The sequence below is a fragment of the Phyllobates terribilis genome, unplaced genomic scaffold (assembly GCF_046119375.1).
Source record: "Phyllobates terribilis strain yellow unplaced genomic scaffold, ASM4611937v1 Scaffold_3__8_contigs__length_932513732, whole genome shotgun sequence".
Classification (NCBI taxonomy): Eukaryota; Metazoa; Chordata; class Amphibia; order Anura; family Dendrobatidae; genus Phyllobates; species Phyllobates terribilis.
Genome location: NW_027362763.1, coordinates 847,141,792 through 847,167,825, shown reverse-complemented (window position 1 = coordinate 847,167,825; position 26,034 = coordinate 847,141,792). Strand labels below are relative to the sequence as shown.

Sequence of the window (26,034 nt, the reverse complement as noted above, 5' to 3'; positions counted from 1 at the left end):
CACTGATGCCCAGAATCTTTATGAGTCGGATCCAGGACCAGACGCAGAAGGTTCCGACCATAATGTAGACCCTCATTCCCAAACTGTAACTCCTGTTGGTGGAGACAATGAGGAAGACGATGATAAGACTCAAATACCTGATTGGAGCGACAACTTTAGTTTTTTGTCAGGGCAGGAACAGGTTGGCTCTGAGGACGACGGGTGTGATAACGCACAGGGTGATGATGATGAGGTCGGAGATCCCACTTACTGTCAACCCACAGTCAGCCAAGAGATGAGGTCAGCAGAGGAGGTGGAGGAAGATGCTAGTGACGACGAGGTCAGGTTGCGCCTTCCTGGACAGAGACGTAGTACTGGAAGCACGTCAACAACTGCATCCTCAAACACAACTCTGCCTCTCACCACAAGTCGTGGTGGCTCTTCAGGTCGCATGGGTGCTAAGCCTTGCATAGCCTGGGCATTTTTTCAGATCGATAAAGATGACCCAACTCGTGTTATCTGTAACATTTGTCAGCAAAAGCTAAGTAGAGGCCAAAAAATACATAGTTTGAGTACTTCATGCATGAACCGGCACATGGACATGAAGCATAAGTTGCAGTGGGAAGCTCAGTGTGCTACAATGCGGTCTAGCCGGCCGGGCCAACCACCGTCTGCCATATCTTGTGCATCCGCGGCCTCTTCATCCTCTGTGACTGGGGGGACAGCAGTCACACCTGTTTTGGGGCGCAGACCTGCCACCTCTTTACCCGCAACAGCCAGCGTGATTGGCAGGTCATCATTTTCTTTGGAGGTGGTAACACCAGCTGGTCTTGAGCGCTGTCCGACATCGATAGCACCACCTTTGGATCAAGGCAACCTAACATGTCCGCCTGCATCTTCCTCACAGACCGGCAGTTTGCCGGGGACACCCTTATCAACCCCGTCTAAGCACAATAGCCAGCCCTCGGTCCCTCAGATGTGGACAAGTAAAAGACCATTTCCTCCTAGCCATGAGAAAGCTAAGAGGTTGAATTTCACCATCTGCAAGCTCTTGGCTACAGAAATGCTGCCTTTCCGCCTGGTGGACACAGAGGATTTTCGAGACCTTATGTCCGTCGCAGTGCCCCAGTACCAGATGCCCAGTCGGCACTACTTCTCAAAGAAAGGTGTGCCTGCGCTCCACCAGCATGTCGCACACAACATCACCGCTTCTTTGAGAAACTCTGTGTGTGACAGGGTGCATTTCACCACAGACACTTGGACGAGTAGGCATGGACAGGGGCGTTACATGTCGCTGACTGGGCACTGGGTAACTATGGTGACAGCAGGACAAGGGGCTGCTGTCCAAGTCTTGCCGTCCCCACGAGTTGTGCGTCAATCCTCTTTATGTCATTTTTCCTCCACTGCTTCTGCCTCCTCAACCTCCTCTCGGTCTTCCACCTGCACCCAAAGGCTGTCTGGTCATGCCACAAGCTTTCTAACTGCGCAGAAGGGATCCTGCACACCTCCTTACTATGCTGGCAGTAGGGCTCAACGTCATCAGGCGGTTTTTACATTGAAATGTCTGGGAAATGTGAGTCACACAGCTGAGGAGTTGTGGTCAGCTCTGGAGAACCAATTTCATGAATGGTTGTCTCCACTGGACCTGAAACCAGGGAAGGCCGTGTGCGACAATGCTGCAAACCTGGGTGCGGCCCTTCGCCGGGGCAATGTCACACATGTGCCTTGTATGGCTCACGTGTTGAACCTGGTTGTCCAGCAATTTTTAGCCCACTATCCCAGACTAGATGGCCTTCTGCAGAGGGCACGGTCGCTGTGTGCTCACTTCCGCCGTTCGCATCCCGCAGCTCAGCGACTTACATCTCTACAGAAGTCGTTGGGCCTGCCACTTCACCGGCTAAAATGCGATGTGCCTACCCGGTGGAATTCAACTCTGCACATGTTGCAGCGACTGTGGCAGCACCGACAAGCCCTGGTGCAATACGTTCTGACGTATAGCCTGGGCCAACGAGATTCAGAGGTGGGGCAAATCACGCTGGAGGAGTGGTCTCAGATCAGGGACCTATGCACCCTTCTGCACAGTTTTGAATTGGCGACGAAGATGTTTAGTGCTGACGATGCCATTATCAGCATGACTATTCCGGTGATTTACATGCTGGAGCACATGTTAAACAGAATTCGGAGTCAGGTGGTGGCACAAGAGGAGGTGGAGGAAGTAGAGGAGGAGGAGTTGTATGCGGAAGGGCTAACATCTGCAAGGTCCAGACGGTCGGCAGCACCAAGGCGGCAGGCATGTGAGGGTGGGGGAGATGATTTTACCAGGGCGCATGGTAGCAGCCAAACTAGTGAGGAAGGTGCAGGAGCCCAGGAAGAAGTGGAGGACGAACTGATGGAAGACTCATCAGATGAGGGAGACCTTGATCACATTTCTGTTGTGCGAGGTTGGGGGGAGAGGACAGAGGAAGGAAGCATGATTGCTACCTCGCCACCAACACAACAGGGACTTGGTGCTCCTGGATGCGCAACACACATGAGTGCCTTCTTGCTGCACTACCTGCAACATGACCCTCGAATTGTGAGAATTAGAAATAATCCTGACTACTGGGTTGCCACACTGTTAGATCCCCGGTACAAAAGTAAATTTGCAGAAATTATTCCTGCCATAGAAAGGGATGCACGCATGCAGGAGTATCAGCAGAGACTGTTGCAGAATCTTACATGTGCTTTTCCACAAAATACCAGTGGTGCACGTAGTGAATCTCACAGTTCCAACTTGCCAACCGTGGGACCGTCAAGTGTTCAGCACTCAAACCGTAACAGAACCACAGTATCTGCTGGTAACATCAATTTTGCGGAATCATTTCACCACTTTTTTAGCCCATCCTTTGCAAGGCCACAGGAGACAAGAAGTCTGACACATAGTCAACGCCTAGAGACGATGGTACAGGAGTATCTCCAAGTAAACATTGAAGCCACGACTGTGTCACTGGACCCTTGCTCTTTTTGGGCTTCCAATCTGGATAAATGGCCGGAGCTAGCCACTTACGCCTTGGAGATCTTGTCATGCCCCGCAGCCAGCGTTCTGTCTGAACGTGTGTTCAGCGCTGCTGGTGGTGTGCTGACAGATAAGCGCACGCGGCTCTCCACTGATAATGTAGACAGACTCACGTTCATAAAGATGAACAAATCATGGATCCGAAACGACTTTTCTACCCCTGTGTCATCCTGGGGAGAGTAAAAGCTTGATGATTGGTTAAAATCACCCTACCAACCGTTTTAAGCTTTCAAATTACTAATCATGTTTATCTGTATCTTGACTGGAAAATAATTTGGGCTTTGTAGCAGTGTGCAGCACTGATCCTATTAGGCCATCTATAATAAGCTTCACCAGATTTAAAATTAAAAATAATTTTTAGCTGCATCTAGCCCGGAAAATAATTTTGGGGCTCCGAGATGCGCAAGACACATAAGTGCCTTCTTGCTGCACTACCTGCAGCATGACCCTCATATTGTCAGAATTCGAAGTAATCATGACTACTGGGTTGCCACACTCTTAGATCCCCCAAACTTTTCGATCAACCTTTTCATTTTAATAAAGACCAAAAAAATGGTCATTTTTGAAATTATAAGCATTAGCAGGTTGTTAGAAACTGAAATCAAACAGTTTTCAACTCAAAACTTTATTCTAGGTGATGTTACATTTTCACATAGGACCCCTTGTTCGAAAGGAGCTTCTGAACTCTCTCGTCCATTGAATTTGTCAGGTTTTGGATGGTTTCTGCTTCAATTGTTTTGCATGAGGACAGAATACCCTCCCAGAGCTGTTGCTTAGATGTGAACTGCCTCCCGCCATCATAGACACTCCTTTTAATGATGCTCCAAAGGTTCTGAATGGGGTAGAGGTCAGGGGAGCATGGGGGTCACACCATAAGTTTGTCCCCTTTTATGCCCATATCAGCCAGAGATGCAGATGTTTTATGTGCAGCATGAGATGGTGCATTATCATGCAGAAAAATGATCTTGCTGTGAAATACACGGTTCTTCTTCTTGAACCATGGCAGGAAGTGCTGTTTGAGAAAATCCACATACATTATGGAGTTCATCTTTAGCGCCTTCAGGGATCCTAAAGGGGCCGACAATCTCTCTCCCCATGATTCCAGCCCAAAACATTACTCCACCTCCTCCTTGTTGGCGCTGTAGCCGTGTTTGCGTGGGGTGTCCATCAACCAGCCATCCTCCACTCCATTCATCTGGACCATCGAGCGCTGCACGGCACTCATCCGTGAACAAAACAGTTTTGAAATCAGTCTTCATGTAATGTTTGGCCCACTGGAGCCGTTTCTGCTTGTGTGAAGTGGATAGAGGAGGTCGACAGGATGGCGTATGCACAGCTGCAAACCTCTGAAGGACCCTGCATCTTGTTGTTCGGGGGACGTTGGAGGCACAAGCAGCTTCAAAAACTTGTCTGCTGCTATGACAAGGCTTTTTTGCCGCTGCTGTTTCAACCTGACGTAATTGCCTGTAGGAAAGAGTCCTCAATTTGCCCTTATCAGCACGCACATGTGTGTACTGTGAATCAGCTACATACTTCTTGATTGCCAAGACACTTCATCCTGATCATCGCACAATGTTGATTGTAGTCATGCCTTGACCTAAACACTCCACAATTTGTTGCTTCTCAGCAGCCGACACATCCTTTTTCTTTCCCATTTTGGCAGAAAATGTAGGCTGCTTAATAATGTGAGAGAGCCTTCTTAAGTAGTCTTGCCTTTCATTGGACACACCTGCCAAACTAATTAGCACAGGTGTCTGCAATTGCTTACAGTGATATAAAGAGCCCTGACACACATCACCATCAATGAGTTTAACTGACAAACAAACAAATTCTTCCCTTATCACTCCTAAACACTTTTTGCATAATAATTTGGAACGCGGTGTACATGTGCTTTTCCACAAAACACCAGTGGTTCACGTAGTGAATCTTACAGTTCTAACTTGCCAACCGTGGTCTGTATGGAATTGTTCAATAAAGGGCCCAAAATTAAGATAACATAGATGGGAGAGGTCTCTATGAATAGGAATTCCTAAGTATTTGATACCCTGTGAGGGCCAGGCAAAGGGAAAGTTGGACTGGATGGAATCCTATATGGATTTAGGGAGGGAGACATCGAGGGCCTCAGACTTCGCTGCATTGATTTTAAAATTTTACCATGTAACAAAGTGATCTATTTCAGCCATAACAGCAGGGATGGATATATGTGATTGAGTGATATATACTAGGACATCATCAGCAAATAGAGAGCACTTGTACTCGGTGCCTCCCACCTCAATCCACCTAATATTGGGGTTATGGCGAATTGATGAGAGCAGGTGCTCCGTCACTAGGATGTATAAGAGAGGGGACAGAGGACATCCCTGCCTTGTCCCATTGGTGATTGTGAAAGGTGATGAAAATGTTCTGACGCACCCCCTGGGCCTTGGGACACCCGGAGCCGGACCCTTTTTGGTGGATGCTGGTGGTTGTAGTCTTCGTGGCGGCGATCCGGTTCCGTGGCTCAGGGCGGTCATACCAGTGGCGGAACTATTTATGTGGTTTTGATGTTTAAATGTCCGACTACGCCACCCGTGGATTGCGGTCAGAGTGAACCGCCGCTACAGGGCAGACCGCTAAGGCTGGTGTTGTGGGTGCAGCAGAGCGTAGCATAACTCCCCACGGGAGGAGTATAGCCTCAGGGCAGTGTATGCGGAGGATGGGGGTGATGGTGCAGGGCAGCAGCAGTAACGACACGGAGTCAGTGATGCAGTTCAGGGCCTTTACTCACAGTTCTTATTATCCAGACCACGTCTGCAGGTAACGGCTGCCCACGTCGTACTGCGCTCACCAGGTGAGGGGCTCAGACAACTCCCAGATAACTTTGGAGCGCTTCACAGGACCCCCTTTGTGTGTCCTTTGTCTGGCCTTTCTTACCAACACTTCTGTCCGGCTGCCTCGGGCCTCCTCTTGGTAAACTTGGCGCCAGTTTCCCTGACCCTATGTGGTGCCTTCCTAGCGGGTGGAGCAAGGGGCTGCGCCACATAAAATGTCAGAGCCTCCGGTTTCTAGCTGAGGGTCGTTTCCTGCCTCCACTAGTTCGGGGACCGGTCTCCCCCTTTGGCCTGACCCCTCCACGCAGGTGGATTCGGGCGTGCGGTGGCGACTCGCCCGTCCGCACCCCTGGGATCCCTTCATTCCTCGTTCCTGGAGCCTTCTCCGCTCCTCTTCCTTCCTTCTCCCTCTTGCAGGCCTGGGCCTCTGTTACTAGGCCCGCCTCCGGAGCAGAGCTCATGCAGAGCCCCTGCTCCCTGCCACTTCTGCTCAGACTTCTCTGCACTGAACTAAGATGGTGCCCACCTTTTATACTCCCTTCTCAATGCACCCAGGAACTGCTTCCTCCCTGCTCCTGCACTGCAGGGTTCCCCTTCCTCAGTGTTCCCTCCCCCCACTCCAGCCAGGGACAGGGACTGTCGTGCCCATCTCAGGGGCATATTGGTCGCCCTGCCCCACGGCAATGTGGTGTAATGCATGCAGGTGTCGGGTCCTGATCCACACTCCATCCTTATCTGAGAGTGAGATATCACACCTCTGGGTGAGGTGCAATACGTCTGTAGCAACCGAGCCCTCGGTGCTACAGTTCCATTTATCTTCAGCCTAGGTGACGTATTGTGATACAGGGCCGTGATTTTGGCTATAAAAGGGTCCCCTAGACCCCTACCCCAAGCTTTTTAAGAGAATCATATATGGCGTGCCAGGAGACTCTATGGAATGCTTTCTCAGCATCCAATGAGAGTATCTACTTACAAATTTTTAACTGCATCTAGCCCAGGAAATACTTTGTGCCTAGTAGCAGTGTCTGCTAGTCAGCGGATTATCCCGGCTGTTAAGCAAGCTACACCACCTGTAGTTTGGACACTTAATTTTTTCAAAGGAAATGCTTCGGGACCACGGGATACTTAGTGAAGAGCATCAGGAGGCACCCCAAGGCATAGGGGCTGGGACTGGCACTAGGATGCCTTGCGGTGGACAGCCGAGCTCGATCCTTATAAAAGCTTTTTAACTGCAGCAGCTTTAGTGGACGCTACTGGAGCTGGAATTACGCGGCTGCTGGCATGAGACTTGCCCTCCAATAGATCCTTGTAAATGGATTTAAAGTGTATTCATTCAAATTAGAGGGACAATTTAAATTAAAAAGCTTAGAGCTGCCTCCACCACAGGGGGGCTCTCTCGACCCACCAGCGGACAGGCACCAGTATTGGGAGAGGGGGGCTGGCCGTCAGGGTTCACCGCGGCTCTGGCACAAACCCGGCGACACGGAGGTGGCACGGGCAGGAGCGGACTGGCCGTCTCGGCTTCTCACTTTTTGGATTTTAGAAGGGCATGACATGCCTATATCTGTGTCTCCCCCTCCTTTTACTCCTCCACCTCTTTTCTTTTCGCATGACTATATGTACTTGTCACTTTTCCATGTGTTAGTTGTGTCTTCTGAGCAGTTTGTCAGCTTTTGGACACCTTTGAAGGTGTTTTCTATGTGTTTCTATGTGTTTTTGTTTGCCTGCCATTGGTTTTAACGGTGTTCGAAGGTGTTCGACGAACAGTTCAACGAACAGTTCGGCGAACACACGGGTGTTCGACGAACCGAACCGAACTCGAACACTACGGGGGTGGCTCAACACTAGTCACGAACACTTTACAAATCCCCTATAAATATTCCCCCTTTTGGGTGACCGCCCTGGGCCACGGACCTGGTCAGCCACCATGATATCCCCCACCGGCATCCAGAGGCTCGGCTGCCGAGTACCCCATTGCCTCAGGGGGCACGTCATAGCAAGTGAATCAGCCTGTGTTATAATGCAAATAATTAAAGATTAAATATCGATGATAACGATTATAGCACAATTACAGCATAACATGATAAGTATTAGAAGTTTAAATTAGAAAAACAAATTATTTATTGATAAGTTTATTCACTAATTTCGAGCTCACGCACACGGGCATATAGGTCAAACGTGTGCTGTCTGATTTTTAATCGAATAGCACCCGGACAGCACACTGACCCATGTTATTCAATAGTGCTGCCAGAGATAAACCATTTATTTTCTTGGTCTTGAAAGAAATCGCAGCATGCACTACTTTTTTTCGAGTCTCGTATGAGACTTACCCATTCAAACCTCCGGGTGCGGAAAAAAAAAACGGATCCCACATGGAATATCGCAGTGGCATCAGATTTTTACGGATACATTTCTATTATACAGTAAAGCTATAAAACTGTATGTGATCATTTTTTAATGTAGATGTTTGAAAACAGATCCCATACGGATGACACACGGATGAAAATCAGATGTAAATTTGAAAAAAATTGTCCAAATTTTCTGGATAAAACACAGAGAATTTCTCATACGCTTGTCTGTAGCTGCCCTAATTCTGATATATCACAAAACAAAGGCTAATGATTTGTATGGTCTGTATCGTGGTAATAGATTTAACACTTCAATTTATTATTATTATTATTATTATTATGTTTTATCTTTAACCCCATAGTGCTCAATGACGGACACTGCACGGCATGAGCGGGTGTAAGTTACCGCTCCTTGCTGTGCAGTGTCCGTCATATGTTTGAACAGTTCAGTGCCGACAGCTGTCTGTGACTGCTGAGCGTCACGAGAAGGGGTGCAGGAACCCATGCCATCGGTCCCTGCACCCAGATCGCTGCGATCGGTCAGTCAATCTGACTGACCGATCACAGTATGATGGAGCAGGAGACGCTGAAATTTCAGCGCCTGCTGCTCTATCATTGCCAGAGCTCAGCGCTGCCAGTGGCTGAGCTCCGGCACTAAACAACCAGGAGCGGTGTCAGCGTCGCCCCTGGCTGTTAACCCCCTGAATGCTGCGATCAAGTGCGATCGCAGTGTTCAGGAGGCAGGCAGAGGGTTAGGAGCTTCCTCTGCCTTCAGGTCGGCGCCCCCGTGACGTCATCGCGGGGGCCCTACGTTGCCATGGTGACCAGTGGTCGTCATGATGACCCCCAGGTCACCAAGCTACGGAAAGCTCCTGAGACCAATGCACAGCATAGTCTCAGGAGCTTTCAATATATGTATAACGTATTGTAATGCAAGTGCATTGCAATACATTATACCTATGAAAAAAGTGAAAAACGTGAAAGTCCCATAGTGAGACTAAGTAAAAAAAGTTTAAAAAAAATAAAAAATAAAATTGCAAAAATGTAAAAAAAAATGTAAAAAAAAAATTAAAAAAGACACTAATAAATACAGATTTTTAGGTAAAAAAAATAAAAATAAAGAAAAAAGTACACATATTTGGTATCGCCGCATCCGGAGCGACCCGATCTATAAACATGTCACACTAGTTAACCCTTTCAGTGAACAGCGTAAAAAAAAACAAAAAACACATGAGAAACTATGACTTTTCATCATACCGCTGGAAAAAAGTGGAATAAAACTCGATAATAAAGACAGAATGGTTCTCGCTGGTATCTTTATTACAGGATGGATGTCCTCCCAGATGCTTATGAATATAACTGATACTAAAGAATTAACTTGTATTAAACCTACTTACACAATGTAAATAAGTAGGGCTTCTTGTTTATAATTCTTGAATATAATTTTTCTATATAATCTGTATATATGTAAATATGTGGGTGTTTGTAAACTCGTTTCTTATTGAATGTCTCTTTTTCTTCACAGAGACAGTATGAATAAGACCCTTGGCAGGGTCGAAACATTAGCACATTTATTTTTTGTCACAATTTTCCTGCACCTTTTTATGTGCAGTGATCATGTCTTTCTCACTATTTGTGAAATAAACTTTTTGCAAAATTGAAGAAAAGAATGTGTGGTGAGTCACTATCTACTAGTTCCCACTTCACCAGCACCTCGCACTAACCAACTAGAGTGCATGCCAATCTTATTCTTCTCTCGATGTGATATTGATTGACAGCCAGTTCTCTGCTGCCTAAATGCGGGAGTCAGGGGTGGATTAAGAGTAGCAAGGGCCCCGGGCAGTTTAGAAGGCGCGGGCCCCCCCCCACACCTGATTTATCACGTGACATGTCACATGGTCCCCTGTGATAGATCATGTGATAGTTCACGGGAAATTAATTTGGCACAATATTAATTGTGCTGCCTCATCTGAGAGCAGCACAATATTGGGGCAGATACCCTGATTCCAGCGATGTGTCACTTTTTCAGCTGCTTGTTGTCATTTTGAGAAAATCACCGTTTTATCTGCTGCAGATCTAGCAGCTCTCTGAATGCTGCGCTCTGTATAGCCCCACCCACACCACTGATTGGCAGCTTTCTGCCCATGCTCAGTGTACACAGAAATCTACTGATCAGTGATGGGGTGGGGTCCTACAGAACTTACTAGTCATCTAGTGATAATTACCTTCTGACAAATCAATGATTTTATCAAAACAACACTAAGCAGCCCAGTAAGTGACACATTACTGGAATCAGTGCCTCTAACCCTACATTATGCTGCTCTCAGATTAGGTGGCAAAAACCTGATGACAGATTCCCTTTAAAGGAGCTGTAAACACAAAAAAGTTTGTATTAAAAAAATACAAGCCATTTGTGAAATTAACTTTTTTTCATTGTTAATTCACATTAGACTGTATCTTCAACACTTTTGTCAGCAGGTCTTATTACAGACTCTGAATAGGGCAGCTCTCTCCCTCTCCCTCAGCAGAAAGTCACAGCATGGTTAAAAAAAGGGATCTTTTATGATTTTCTCATAATAAATAAAAAAGGACATGCAAGTCCTCCAAACTATTTTCCGTTTCTCTATAGGGGAGGTCCAAAATCTTTCTTGTTCTTTAGTTGATCACATGTCAAAAAGGCAAAGCATTTACTATGAACTCGCCTAAAAAAATATACACTTGGAGAGTAATATCATCATCTGCATGTAAATATTCCTTGACTCTAAGGGCTCGCTCACACTGTCATATAACACGGCCGAATGCTATGTGATGTCTTATCGGACTGGACTCGGTCCTATGTTATACTATGGGACAGTGCAGATCTGCGATTATTGGCATGAGAAAATAATCTCATTCGATATTCGGACCATGTGCACCCATACAAGTCTATGGGTGCACATAAAACATTAGACTGCACTCAGATGTCATCGGATGAACACTCACAGAGACTATGGAGAAGATGGAGAAAGTAAGTTCTCCATCTTCTCCATATCTGTGCTGCGAGAGAATCGGATCACACTCAGTTGAAGCTCTGACAGAGTTTGAGCCGAGTGTCATTAGCATAATTGGCCCTATTCTCTTTCATGAGAGAATATATGGCTTAGTGAGTGCCCCTAAAACTGAATAGTAGTGACGGACAGGCACCTCACAAGCGGGATCCATGTAGCTCTCAGATGTCATGTAGGTAGGGCTTCATTCCATGTGGTAGGGCTTAATTTCAAGGTATATAAAAAAAATGGACTTCACATAAAAATTAAATGAACACGAAAAGCACTAATTGAATTATTTTTTTCGTATTTATGTTTGCAGCCCCTTTAAAAACCCTTTGAGGACCAAGGCACATATATGTCCCATAGTTTTAAACTGGAAAAAAAATTGATTGAATAAAATTTAAGGTCCTCGAAGGTTTAAGTAGGTCATAAATTCAAATGAATACTTGCTCATACAATTGCACATGCCAAAAGATGAAGAAGAACAGAATCAAAAATATGACATTAAGTGGAGCACTTACAGGTATTCAAGGTGAAAGAGATCAGCAAAGGCATCGTCTCGAATAACAGTAAATGAGATAGAATTCAGAAAGCTGAAAATGAAGACAGCAGGTTAGAAGCGAACCAAACTTTATGGTGCTCAGAATTAATCAAGCAGAATTTATTGACTGCTCTTGCAAAGCACTGAGACTCCCGCTGTGTATAGATGGCGCCGTGCGGCCTCCCACTGTGTATAGATGGCGCCGTGCGGCCTCCCGCTGTGTATAGATGGCACCGTATAGATGGCACGTGCGGCCTCCTGCTGAGTATACGTGTATAGATGGCTACGTGCGGCCTCCTGCTGAGTATAGATGCCGCACAGCGCCCCCCCCAGAGACAGCAGGAGGCCGCACAGCGCCATCTATACTCAGCGGGAGGCCGCACGTAGCCATCTATACACAGCGGGAGGCCGCACGGCGCCCCCCCAGAGACAGCAGGAGGCCGCACAGCGCCATCTATACTCAGCGGGAGGCCGCACGTAGCCATCTATACACAGCGGGAGGCCGCACGGCGCCCCCCCCCCCCCAGAGACAGCAGGAGGCCACACAGCACCATCTATACTCAGCGTGAGGCTGCACGACGCCATCTATACATAGCGGGAGTCCGCACGGCGCCCCCCCAGAGACAGCAGGAGGCCGCACAGCGCCATCTATACTCAGCGGGAGGCCGCACGTAGCCATCTATACACAGCGGGAGGCCGCACGGCGCTCCCCCAGAGACAGCAGGAGGCCGCACAGCGCCATCTATACTCAGCGGGAGGCCGCACGTAGCCATCTATACACAGCGGGAGGCCGCACGGCGCCCCCCCAGAGACAGCAGGAGGCCGCACAGCGCCATCTATACTCAGCGGGAGGCCGCACGTAGCCATCTATACACAGCGGGAGGCCGCACGGCGCCCCCCCCCCCCCAGAGACAGCAGGAGGCCACACAGCACCATCTATACTCAGCGTGAGGCTGCACGACGCCATCTATACATAGCGGGAGTCCGCACGGCGCCCCCCCAGAGACAGCAGGAGGCCGCACAGCGCCATCTATACTCAGCGGGAGGCCGCACGTAGCCATCTATACACAGCGGGAGGCCGCACGGCGCTCCCCCAGAGACAGCAGGAGGCCGCACAGCGCCATCTATACTCAGCGGGAGGCCGCACGTAGCCATCTATACACAGCGGGAGGCCGCACGGCGCCCCCCAGAGATAGCAGGAGGCCGCACAGCACCATCTATACTCAGCGGGAGGCCGCACGTAGCCATCTATACACAGCGGGGAGCCGCACGGCGCCATCTCTACACAGCATGGGGCTGCACGGCACCATCAATACACGGCGGGGGGCCGCACGTAGCCATCTATACACAGTGGGGGGGCGCACGGCGCCCCCCCCCAGATACAGCAGGAGGCCGCACGGCACCAACTATACTCAGCAGGAGGCCGCACGCAGTCACGCACACACACAAACATATACATACACGCATAAACACATTTGAAACACAAAAATACATATAAACAGACATGACACAATGATATCTGCCCACACACACACAAACAGACATCACACAATGACATCTGCCTACACACACACACACACACATACACACACAAACAGACATCACACAATGACATCTGCCTACACACATACACACACAAACAGACATCACACAATGACATCTGCCCACACACACACACACACACATACAAACAGACATCACACAATGACATCTGCCCACACACACACACACATAGAAACAGACATCACACAATGACATCTGCCCCCCCCACACACACACAAACAGACATCACACAATGACATCTGCCCCCACACACACACACACACAAACAGACATCACACAATGACATCTGCCCACACACACACATACAAACAGACATCACACAATGACATCTGCCCACACACACACACACACACACACACACACACACATACACATACACACTCACCATCCCTCGGCTCGGCTCCAGTCCTCAGGCTCTTCGGTGCAGCACTGCAGGCCGCGTGCGCACTGCGTGACGTCACAGCTAGGAGACACGGCCGAGCACAGGGCCGTGTCTCCTAGCAGTGATGCGGCCGGGCCAGCACAGGGAAGTTAACTGCTGCAGTGCTGGCCCGGCCGATGAAGAAGTAGCGGCGACCGCTGCTGGGGGAGCGGTACGGGGCCCCCCCTCCCGCCACTGCTACCGGTATGTGCCGCAGCAGCCCGCACATATAATGAGGGCAATCCGGCATTAGACACCCCGCCGGGAGCCGCGGGCCCTCTGCAGGCTCGGGGCCCCGGGCGGTCGCCCGGATTGCCCTCATTATAATCCGCCTATGGTGGGAGCCAACTGTTAATCAGCATGATGTCGGCAGTTATACCCCATCAACAGAGCAGCCCGGAAGAGGTACAGCTGCTCTGTTGACATGAGGTCAAATGATGCAGCAGAATTGCAGGCAGTAGCAATCTGTGACCAGTCTGCCGATGCCCTGCAGAACAGATAGGTAGTTAGCAACTATCTGCCTGTCAGTTCTTAACCCTATAAGAAAAAAAATAAAATTGTCCCAGATAACCCTTTTAAAAGGCATATTTTCAATTTTCACTCTGCAAAATTCACTGCACATAAATTTCTGCAAAACACCGGTGGGGTCAAATAAGTCACTACACACTAACATGATTTCCGTGAGTGTAATTTGCAAAATTGGATCACTTTATGGAGATTTCTGTTTTGGCACCATATGGGCTCTGCAAATGGTACCCATAAACTACTCCAGGAAACTCAGTGCCCCAACACCAAATGGTACTCCTTCTTTTGTGAACCCTTCCATGTGACCAAGAAGTAGTGAATGACCATATATAAAGTGTGCTAAGCATAAATGAGTACACCCCAACAGATTTGTCATAAAACTTTCCGTGTCCTTTCAGAATCAACATTTCTTTGGGATACTATACTACAAAATACTCCCACAAATGTGGGACATTAATTGCAAACAAGATTTGTTATTTTGCACACCCATAAAAGTAATTTTCCTAACAAATTCATTCCTGTTGCAAAAATGGGTACACCCCAATGAAATTTTAGGAGGAATTGTGTCATCAACAAAGGAAGTCTGTCATTAGGCCCACGCACATAAAAACCCGCCTACAATTTGCCAGAGCCCATGCAGAAAAATATGAAGACTACTAGGACTCTATACTCTGGAGTGATGAGACTAAGATAAATGTTTTAAATGTTTTTGAAACTAATGGCTTCAAAACTGTATGGCATCGCAAAGGCGAGGAGAACAAATAAAAATACATGGTGCCTAAAGTGGTAGAAGTGTCCTTATGTGGGGCTGCATGAGGGCTGTGGGTGTTTGGGAGCTATATTTCATTGATGGTATCATGTATTCACAGATGTACTGCTCTATATTGAAAGACAAGATGCTACCATCACTCTTTGGCCTTGGTAGACATGCACTTTTACAACATGACAATGACCCAAAACACACATCTTAGGCCACTGTTGCATTTCTGAAGAAGAACAGGGTGAAAGTGATTCAGTGACCAAGTACTGCATGTCTCCTGGTCTGAACCCAACCGAACACCTATGGGGAATTCTGAAGAAACAAGTTGAGCATCACTCTCCATCCAGCATCCAGGCTCTAAAAGAGGTCGTTTTTGAGATGGAAAAAGATAGATGTTACAATATGTCGCCAACTTGTTCTTTCCGTGCCTAGAAGACTTGGTGCTGTCCTTAAAAATGATGGAAGTCAAACAAAATACTAGCTGTAGTAGATTTTGATATGGGATGTATTTATTTTTGCATCAACAAATTTGAGTAAAACTGAAAATTGTGTAATGAAACTTTTATTATTAACCTTACTTTCATTTTATGGGATAAAAAATGTTCTATGAAACTCACTCTTGGGAAATTTTTGGAAATTGTTCTTGTGTTCAGTGAGATACTGATTAAAATGTTACTTTTAAAAGGGGGTGTACTCATTTATGCTGAGCATTGTAGGTTATTGCTGCAGTCGGGAACAATGGCGTAATAAATTATGGTGTCCTTTTTTCTTATTAGCCATGATAAAAATGAAACATTTTGATCTAAATCTACTTATTATTGTAACAAATGTAATTTTTCCTTATCACACAGTTCAACATTTACGAAATTGGGTGGGGTACCACCAGTGGGGTAAAAATGCTCATTACTCCCATATATAAATTCCCAGAGGGGTGTATATTTTCCAAAATGGGGTCACTTTGTGGGTTTTCTGCTGTTTTAGATTTGGAAGTTTCATCTATTGATGAAAATTTTCCCCATCAAAAGCCAACTAGCAATTCTTTCCTTTTGAGCCCCGCCATGTGAACAAACAGTAGTTTCCACATATTGAACATTTCCACATTCTGGAGAAATTGTTTTATAAATTGCAAGGTCTATTTTCTCCTAGTACACCTTGTGAAAAAAAATTGGGGGATGAAACAGCATTTTAGTGGAAAAACATAATTCTTAGTTTCCATGACCCAGCATTATAACATTTGGTAAATCACAAAATGTTCAACTCACCTCTTGATAAATTCCTTGCGAAGTGTAGCTTCCCGAAATGTGTTCAATTTGTGGGGGTTTCTGATGTTCTGGCACCTTGAGGTCTCTGAATGTGGCACCCGCAAATTATCCCACACAAATTTGCTCTCCAAAAGCTAAATAGCGTTTCTTACCTTCGAAGTCATGTCATGTGTCCAAACAGTAGTTTGCGATCACATATAAGTTGTTTTACATTCGGGAGAAATTACTTTACAAATAGAGGGTACCAATTTTCCTGTTACTCATTGTGAAAATGAAACATTTGGAGCTAAAGCATCACTTTGGTAAAAAAAAAGTATAATGTTTAATTCTTGCATCACACTGTTATAAACTTTTGTATAGCACTGGTGGGTCCAAAAAGGTCTCTACACCCTAGATAAATTTTTGATGGGCGCAGCTTCCAAAATGGGATTGGATTGTTGGAGCTGTTTTGGTGCCTTGGAGGCCCTTCAAATGCGACATGGTGCCCACAATATACTCAAGCCAAAATTGCACCGTAAAAGTCAAATAACGCATAATTCCTTTCTGCGACAATAGTTTCTGACCACATATGGGGTATCAGCGTATTTAGTAGAAATTGTTGAACAATTTATACAGTATATTTTCTCCTGATACCCTTGTGAAAAGAAAAAACTATTGTGAAAAAAAATAACTTTTCATTTTTACATCTCATTATTATAAACTTATGTGAAGTACCCGTGGTTCAAATAGGGTCACTACACCGCTAGATAAATTCCTTGTGGGTTGTAGTCTCCAAAATGGAGTCATTTGTGCGTGATTTCTGGCATTTCGGCTCTTTGAGGGGCGCTGCAAATGAGACATGGCATCCACAATCAAATTAAGCCAAAATAGTGCTCCAAAACTCAAATAATGCTCCTTTCCTTTCATGCCATGCCATGTGCTTAATAAGTAGACTCTGATCACATACAGTGAGGAAAATAAGTATTTGATACACCACCGATTTTGCAAGTTTTACGACCTACAAAGAAAGGAGAGGTCTGTAATTTTTATCGTAGGGACACTTCAACTGTGAGAGACAGGATCTAAAAAAAATCCAGAAAATCACATTACATGATTTTTACATAATTATTTTGCGTTTTATTGCATGAAATAAGTATTTGATACAATAGAAAAACAGAACTTAATACTTGGTACAGAAACCTTTGTTTGCAATTACAGAGGTCAGGCGTTTCCTGTACTTCTTAACCAAGTTTGCACACACTGCAGCAGGGATTTTGGCGCACTCCTCCATAAAGATCTTCTCCAGATCTTTCAGGTTCGGGGCTGTCGCTGGGCTACATTGAGTTTCAGCTCGCTCCAAAGATTTTCTATTGGGTTTAGGTCTGGAGACTGGCTAGGCCACTCCAGGACCTTGAAATGCTTCTTACAGAGCCACTCCTTAGTTGCCCTGTCTGTGTGTTTCAGGTTATTGTCATGTTGGAAGACCCAGCCACAAACCATCTTCAATGCCCTTACTGAGGGAAGGAGGTTGTTGGCCAAAATCTCGCGATACATGACCCCATCCATCCTCCCTTCTATACGATGCAGTCGTCCTGTCCTCTTTGCAGAAAAGCACCCCCAAAGTATGATGTTTCCCCAACCAAGCTTCACTGTTGGGACGGTGTTCTTGGGGTGGCACTCATCCTTCTTCTTCCTCCAAACATGGCGAGTGGCATTGATACCAAAAAGTTCTATTTTGGTCTCATCTGACCACATGATCTTCTCCCATGCCTCCTTTGGATCATCCAGATGGTCATTGGCGAACTTCAAATGGGCCTGTACATGTGTTGGCGTGAGCAGGGGCACCTTTCATGCCCTGCAGGATTTTAATCCATGGCGGCATAGTGTGTTACTAATGGTAATGTTTGAGACTATGGTCAAAGCTCTCTTCAGGTCATTGACCAGGTCCTCCAGTGTAGTTTTGGGCTGATTCCTGACCTTTCTCAGAATCATCCTTACCCCACGTGGCGAGATCTTGCATGAAGCCCAGACAGAGGAAGATTGACAGTCATCTTGTGTTTCTTACATTTTCTAATAATTATGCCAACAGTTGTTACCTCCTCACCAAGCTGCTTGCCTATTGTCCTGTAGCCCATCCCAGCCTTGTGCAGGTCTACAATTTTATCCTTGGTGTCCTTAGACAGCTCTTTAGTCTTGGCCGTGGTAGAGAGGTTGGAGTGTGATTGATTCCGTGTGTGGACAGGTGTATTTTATGCAGGTAACAAGTTCAAACAGGTGCAATTAATACAGGTAATGAGTGCAGAGTAGGAGGGCTTCTTAAAGAAAAACTAACAGGTCTGTGAGAGCCAGAATTCTTGCTGGTTGGTAGGTGATCAAATACTTATTTCATGCAATAAAATGCAATTTAATTATTTAAAAATCATACAAGGTGATTTTCTGTTTTTTATTTTTAGATTCTGTCTCTCACAATAGAAGTGTGCCTACGATAAAAAAATAAAAATTACAGATCTCTCCATAGATGGGAAAACTTCCAAAATCGTCAGTGTATCAAGTACTTATTTTCCCCACTGTATGGAGTAACGCTGCATTCAATAGAAATTGCATAACAAATCTGTGGGTGCGTTTTCTCTTATTAGGCTACGTGCCCACGATGCGTTTTTCATGCGTTTCCGCTGCGAAATTTCCGCAGCGGAAACGCATCAAAAACGCTTGGTAATCCGCACCACATGGTCCCCAATGGCATTCCGCAATGTCAATGCACATGCTGCGGATTTTTCCGCAGCGCTCATAAATCCGCAGCATGTTCATTAATTTTGCGGAAGCGCAGCAGAAGCGCCGCCATTGACTTGCATTGAGACGCATATAATCTGTGTCTGTACATTTGTACACGTGGATAATATGCGTTTCAATGTGCGTATGGTACCCAGTTCTGGAGGAGAGAAGACTCTCATCCAGACCTGGGTACCATTGTACCTGTAAAAAAAAGAATAAAATAACAAATAAAGTTTATATTCACCATTTCGACGGCTCTCTCTGCATGCTGGCAGCGCTGAAGGACCTTCGGTGACGTCACAGTCATGTGACCGCAGGCCATTCACCGCTGTGTCTCGCGATATGCCGGCAGCCAGGAACCAGACAGGAACGAGCGCTGCAGCCACGCCGGGGCATCGGGGGTGAGTATAGCTTTATTTTAAGCATCGTTTTCGGTCACACTATATAAATCCATGCTGTTTGCATGGATTTATATAGTGTGACCTAGTTGTCAAGTGACGCGCCCCTGGGCCTGTGTCGCGCTGCGTTGCGCACGCGGGAGCTTACCTGGAGCCGGATCTCTTTAGGGTTGTAGTCTCGTGGCGGTGATCCGGTCCGTGCCCAGGGAGTCAGACTAAGTGGCGGTCTATGGCAGTAGATGTTAACTTGATCGACTACGCCACCCGTTGAGTGCGGCTTTGAAGCCGCCGCTGCAGAACAGTCCACTGAGGCCAGGTGTATGAGAATGTGCAGCGTGGTGGTATAACCCCCAACGGGAGGGGTATGGCCTCACGGCAGCAGGGATAGATGATGGGGGTGATGGTGGTACACGAGCGCAACAAAGACAACTCGGGAGTCTTGGTGGTGCAGTTCAGGGTCTTTACTCACGGTTACTCGGTTACTGCTCCAGGCCACCGCTGCAGAGGTGGCCGCCTGTGTCGCGCTGTGCTCACCAGGTGAGGGGCTCGGTTAACTCCCAGGTCTTTCTGGAGTGCTTTGCAGGACCCCCTTTATGTCCCCTGTCTCTGGTCTTCAACCCCACTAGTGACCACGCTTATGTCCAGCTGCCTCGGACCTTCTTGGTGGGCAAACGTTGGCCTGCGTTTCCCAGGTCCTACGTGGTGCCTTCCTAGCGGGTGTGGTGAGGGGCTGCTCCACATGTAATGTCGCAGCCTCCGGTTCTTAGTTGAGGGTAGTTTCTCTCCTCCACTAATTTGGGATCCGGTTCCCATCTTCTTGACCTGACCCCCCTACTCAGGTAGCGGCGGGCGTGTGGTGGCTACCAGCCAGTCCACACCCCTGGGGTCCCCTCTGTCCTTCCTGGAGCCCAGTCTGCTCCTCTTCCTCCTTCTTCCCTCCTCCAGGCTCAGGCCTCCTGACAGGGCCTGCCTGTGGAGCAGAGCCCATAAAGCAGCTCTGCTCCCTGTCTTCTCCTCTCTCAACACACTCCCTTTCCAAGATGGTGCCTCCCTTTATACTCCTGTACAGAGTGCACCCAGGATCTACTTCCCCCACGCACACACTACCGGGTTCCCTTCTCTAGGTGTTCCCTCCCCCCACTCCAGCCAGGGACATGCTCACTCGTGCCTGCATAACTAATGGGAGCACCGTCGAGCTGTCCCCCGGAAATGTGGTGTAGTGCATGTGGGTGTTAGGGTCCTGAGCCACACTCCATCCTTACCTGGAAGTGAGATATCGCACATCTGGGTGAGATGCAATACCTCTGTAGCAACCGAACCCTCGGGGTGCTACACAAGCACTTTCCAAGTGATGCTAATCGCCTGGAAAGCGCTTGTCAATCTGCATGTGGAAACGCACGTGAATCCGCATGTGAATCCGCATGTATTCAGCAGGAAAAACGCATGCACAATCTGCATGCGTTTTTTCTGCCAGGGAGATGCAGAAATGCTGCAGAAATTTTCTGCTTCATTTCTGCATCGTGGGCACATAGCCTTACAACTTGTGAAGATGAAAAATTTGAGACTAAAGCAACATTTCAGTTGAAAGAGTATAATTTTTCATATTTTTCCATTTCACTTTGCATTAATTTCTGTGAAGCAACTGAATGGCTAATCAACTGCATGATTATGGTTCTGAATAAGTGTAGTTTTTAAAATTATATCACTTTTCACTGACCCTTAAACTTGTATTGGCACTTTTCATCCATGATACTGGAAAAAAGTGGACATGTCTCCGTGAGTTTTGCAGACACAGTGTGGGTAAAAACATGGACATGTGAACAACCCCATAGACTATAATGGGTATGTGTTGTATCTGTGAAAAACATTGATAGAACACGCATGTGCAATACAGATGTCTGAATGAGGGCTGCTTAGAAGGGCATAAAAATTCAAAGTTTGAAAATTGCTAATTTTTCTAAATTTTTGTCAAATTTCCAATTGTTAATAAATAAATGAATATGGTATTTACCTAAACTTTCCACTATCATGAAGTACAAAGTATCTCAGAAAAACGTTCTCAGAATTGCTGGGATTGGAAAAAGAAGTACAATATAAAGCTATACATGTCAGATTTGAAAAATGGGGCCCTGTCAGCAAGATCAAAAATGATTATGGTGACAAGGGGTTAATATATATTTGTAACTGTCCTCAATAAATTCCAATAATAAAAAAAAAATGAAAATAACCAATACATATTTGGACACTATGTGTTTGTGCACACGTTCAGTATTTGCAGCAGAAATATCTGGGTAGGTGCATACTAAAGATTTTGCCAACAAATTAAATAAATGAATCCCTGCCTTCATGCCCACTTTACTTTATAACACATGCCTCCTACTTGTGAGTTGCCATTTACAAAGCAATAGATGGGACAGACATACTAAACTCATCGGAGTAATCTGTTAAATTTGTACATTTCAGAAGAAAAAATAATTTTCATGAATTTCAAACTAATGGAAGAACAAATATAAAAAAATAAAATAATTCATGGCATGTTAATTTACTTGTGAATACTATAATTTCATAAAGGTTCGCTTTTTGTGATACGCACATGTTAATCTGGCTAATAAAGGACGTGATGTAATTAGACACAACAGAAATATAGCATAACGTTCCTGGACCCTAATGCAAAATTTGTAACACCCCCATTCCCCCCATCTGGCATGTGCCATTTATTGTGCTGTTGCCCTTTGCCCATTGAGGCACTGGATCCTGGTTGCTCACACCTGTGAATCTGACACTGAAATGAATAAATCTATAACTTAAAGGCTTCTACATGATGAGCACATTTCCACAACAATAGATCTGTGCCCTGGTCGGAAGCTATAGGTTAATTAGAAAATTGGAATTTCAATTTGCATGGGCAGGATAGTGCACACCACACATATTATAAGTTCTATATAAAAAATGGAGAAATGTCTGTACACCCCCACCCCTAAAAAAAAACAATATATGACCCGAAATCTAATCATCTGAATGAGGCTTCATGTGACTATGGCGGTCTAAACAATTTCATAACAAAATTTTTATTGCTAAACAACATATATATAAAATGTATCATGTAGAAAACTATCGTATCAAAGTAGCATCATAAGATTAATATTTATTCAACAATTTGGAATATTCATCTAATACCTATTAGCAAGAAAAGTTGGCTAAAATAAGTTTTTCCCTTGTGAGGATTAACCCCAGATATACTGGATCACTGGTCACTTGAATGTCAGGAAGTTTAGTCTTGTCCTTCCTCCCTGTTTTCTCCTGGTGTTGGTAATATCAGTACCCCCTGTTGTGGTCTGGTAGTTATGTGTCAGAATCAATCAGAGGGCAATGAAAAGGAGGGGTTTTAACTCACTGTGTTAGGTCGCTATGTGCCATTCACTATTAGACAAAGGGTCTCCTCAACAGATGTAAAGTTAAGTGAAATCTGTCATCCTGCATAGAATAAAATGACCAAGAGGAGGAGGGAGAAAGAAACAGGAGGTTAGAGCCAGGGAATTTATCGGATTGCAAAGGATAGGGGGGAGTGGGGGTGAATTGGTGCCAATTAATCCTGTGGGATTGAGAGGAAGGTGGAACCATCTCTAAACACGGCAAGGGGCATGTCCAGGAGCTTATTGGAGCTGGGGCGCAACATAAAAACCCCCTGCCTGGCACTGACCTCTTATATCCTTCAGATCAGCCTGGTAGTCAGAAAAGAGAAAGTTAACTTATCCCATATTCATACAGTCATGACTGGGCGAGATGACATCTCAGAGGGCAAATCAAAAGTGAAGATCCTGGCCCCAAGTGCGGGAAATGAGAAATCGGGACGTTTTCATGGACCTGCAATGAGATCCAAAGGCTTTGCTATCACTGACCTGCTTGGTCTAGAAGCGGAGCTACAGCCACCATCAGTCTCTCTTCCCAGCTGTGAAGGTCCAGGAGGAGGTCTTGGTGGGATCTCCATGGCTAATGGCTCGCTGCCCCTTGGGTTGGGCTTTCTGTGTGGTTTTGCCTCTCAACAACCCACTGGGACTACTTGTCTTCTCCCAACTCACATACCATTTCTACAGCCTAGACCTGATCATCAGTACATCCACAGCTCAGACAAGCACAAGGAAAATATCTCTGGTAACTAAACATTTATTGCATATAATATATCTATGTATGTCATACTAAAAAGGGGTAAAAATTATGTTACATGTAAACTGTGAATAATATATATTAACATTTCTAATTTTGGTAATATAAATTGGAATATGCTTTTCAATGGATAAAGAATGTTATTATTCTATCCGCCAAAACAAGGAGAAGTTCCTACAAGACGAATGTTTATGGTCTTATGCTGTAGCCGTTCTGTATGGTCACTTTTAGTGTAGAAACATGTAGTTGCTGGTGTGCACTGCTTCCATGTGTGACAGCCGCTTGAGAAAGTGATGGTTGGAGATAACGAGCCCTGGATCAGAGAGCTGTCCAGCTTGTATGACCTTTCTGTGGTGCTGAATGGCAGGTAGTAAATACATCATACAACTTTCCCCTTTAGCCTGAACTGAGCTTATGTTACCAGCTAATGAATTGCTGTGTCCATATGTTGAACACTAGAAATATACAGTTGAACATGAAAGAAAATGTACATTTTTCTGTAAATTTTTATAATCTATTATTGTTTATTATGTTCTACTTGTACTGTTGTATAATGCATGGAGAGCAATAGTGAAGTCTATCTTTGCATTTCTAGATGATGACAGCCTCCTAGGAGATAAAAGTGATTCGAAGGCATCTGGATCACAAGCAAAAAGAAAGAAGAGAAGACACAGGTAATTTACATATCTTTACTTTATGACCCACAATGGCTACTAATATATAATTAGTAGTATGTTGTCTTGTAAATCCAGAGAATGACACTGACTGTAAAGATAATATGCTGTATATCGACACTCAAGAAGAACATTTATGACCATCGGTACAGGCCCGTATGGAGTATTATCATCCTTAACCTGTAATAATAAGATGATTGACAATCATTTTACACTTCAGAAAATGTATAAATTTGGACCCACCTTGAACACTAACATAAGCCAGGCAACTATATATATCATGGCCAAAAGACTTTAGGATCCAAGCCCCAGAACCTGAGACTATTATTTGAAGTTATGGCTTTCTGGTTTATGTTGTCACCAGAGTGATACTGGTGGACTAGGGGGTTATCTATTTTGGTCAATGATGGCAATGGTCCATAATCATATATCTATATCTGCAGGACTGTATTTACTGCTCATCAGCTGGAGGAATTAGAGAAAGCCTTCAATGAAGCTCATTATCCTGATGTGTATGCCAGAGAAATGTTGGCTCTCAAGACAGAACTGCCTGAGGACAGAATACAGGTAACATATAAGAAACGTTATATACTACTCCAACTCCAACTTCTGACATATGGGGTTCAGATGTTATTGCAAAAACGAATAAGAAAGAGAAGGTGGCAATATATTTTTGTGGATCATTTTTTATTTAAAGAACCTAAATATCATTACTTTTTTAAAGTGTCTGTCTGCTTTAACCATCACTTTTTGTAATGCTGATCACATTTTGCTATTGTGTATTAAAGGTCTGGTTCCAGAACAGAAGGGCTAAGTGGAGAAAGCGTGAGAAGTGTTGGGGTAGGAGCAGTGTCATGGCAGAATATGGGCTGTATGGTGCCATGGTGAGGCACTCCATCCCACTACCTGAGTCCATCATCAACTCGGCAAAGAATGGGCTTGTTGGCTCCTGTGCTCCATGGCTATTGGGTGAGGAAGCTTTTCGCAGTTCATACCTTAAAACCTACGTATATTTATAAGGAAAAGGTTAGAGCAAATTGTCTGTGAACATTTTCTAAAATTAGTCCAAGATTTTTAACACTTATTTTTAATGCTGAGGCTTTCAATAAAGTTTTCACAAATGGAAATACATCCAATTATTCAATGAAATACAACAATCTATTTCACCACTTGTTAGCAGGTGTAATGTTTTGCAATTAATGATCTAAAATATTTATTTTTTTACTTTTTAGGCATGCACAAAAAATCTGTAGACATCACCAGGAAGGCAGATGTGGATGAACAAGCACCAGATATTTACAGGGGGGAACATCATATCGATAATTTATTATCCAGGCCATCAGAGTCCCATAGGAACATACAGGACAGAGGCAATAGTATGGACATATCTGAAGAAAGAGCCATTGACCTCTCAAGCACAGCAAAACAAGAGGCACCATGCAATATAATAAGGCATGGATCCAGCAGAGACAGTCAAAATGACACCACAGACAGTGAGCACTGAGCCGACTGGTTTTAGTTCAGAGGAGAGAGGCTGGTAATGGGGTTCGGAGGGGGTGGAAAGGGAAATAATGGCAGGGCCAAATACAATCACGGACAATTATTGCACATGTATTTCAATCAACAATTTCTGAAAACTTTATTGCAGTTTTTTTCTTTTAATTCTTCATCAGAGCATAAGCTAATAGTGTAATTGTGTAAATTATTGACTATTTTCTTAGCTTTTTTTATGTAAACCAGAATAGGTAATATGT

The 26,034-nt window shown here is 45.3% G+C and overlaps 1 protein-coding gene across 1 annotated transcript; it reads left to right on the top strand.

Annotated features, from left to right (window-relative positions):
• Nucleotides 1-23,212: 23,212 nt before the first annotated feature.
• Nucleotides 23,213-25,784, top strand: VSX1 (visual system homeobox 1). Its single transcript, XM_073673373.1, has 5 exons — nt 23,213-23,594; nt 24,202-24,280; nt 24,724-24,847; nt 25,069-25,249; nt 25,513-25,784. The coding sequence occupies exons 1-5, from the start codon at nt 23,213-23,215 to the stop codon at nt 25,782-25,784; spliced, it is 1,038 nt and encodes a 345-aa protein (XP_073529474.1).
• The last annotated feature ends 250 nt before the right edge of the window (nt 25,785-26,034 follow it).

What these genes read in the sequence shown, in the direction of transcription:
- VSX1 (XM_073673373.1), top strand. Translation starts at nt 23,213, where the DNA reads ATGACTGGGCGAGATGACATCTCAGAGGGCAAATCAAAAGTGAAGATC. An exon ending in GCACAAGGAAAATATCTCTG is followed by an intron (nt 23,595 to 24,201) that starts GTAACTAAACAT and finishes TTGCATTTCTAG; the next exon opens with ATGATGACAGCCTCCTAGGA. An exon ending in CTGTGCTCCATGGCTATTGG is followed by an intron (nt 25,250 to 25,512) that starts GTGAGGAAGCTT and finishes TTTACTTTTTAG; the next exon opens with GCATGCACAAAAAATCTGTA.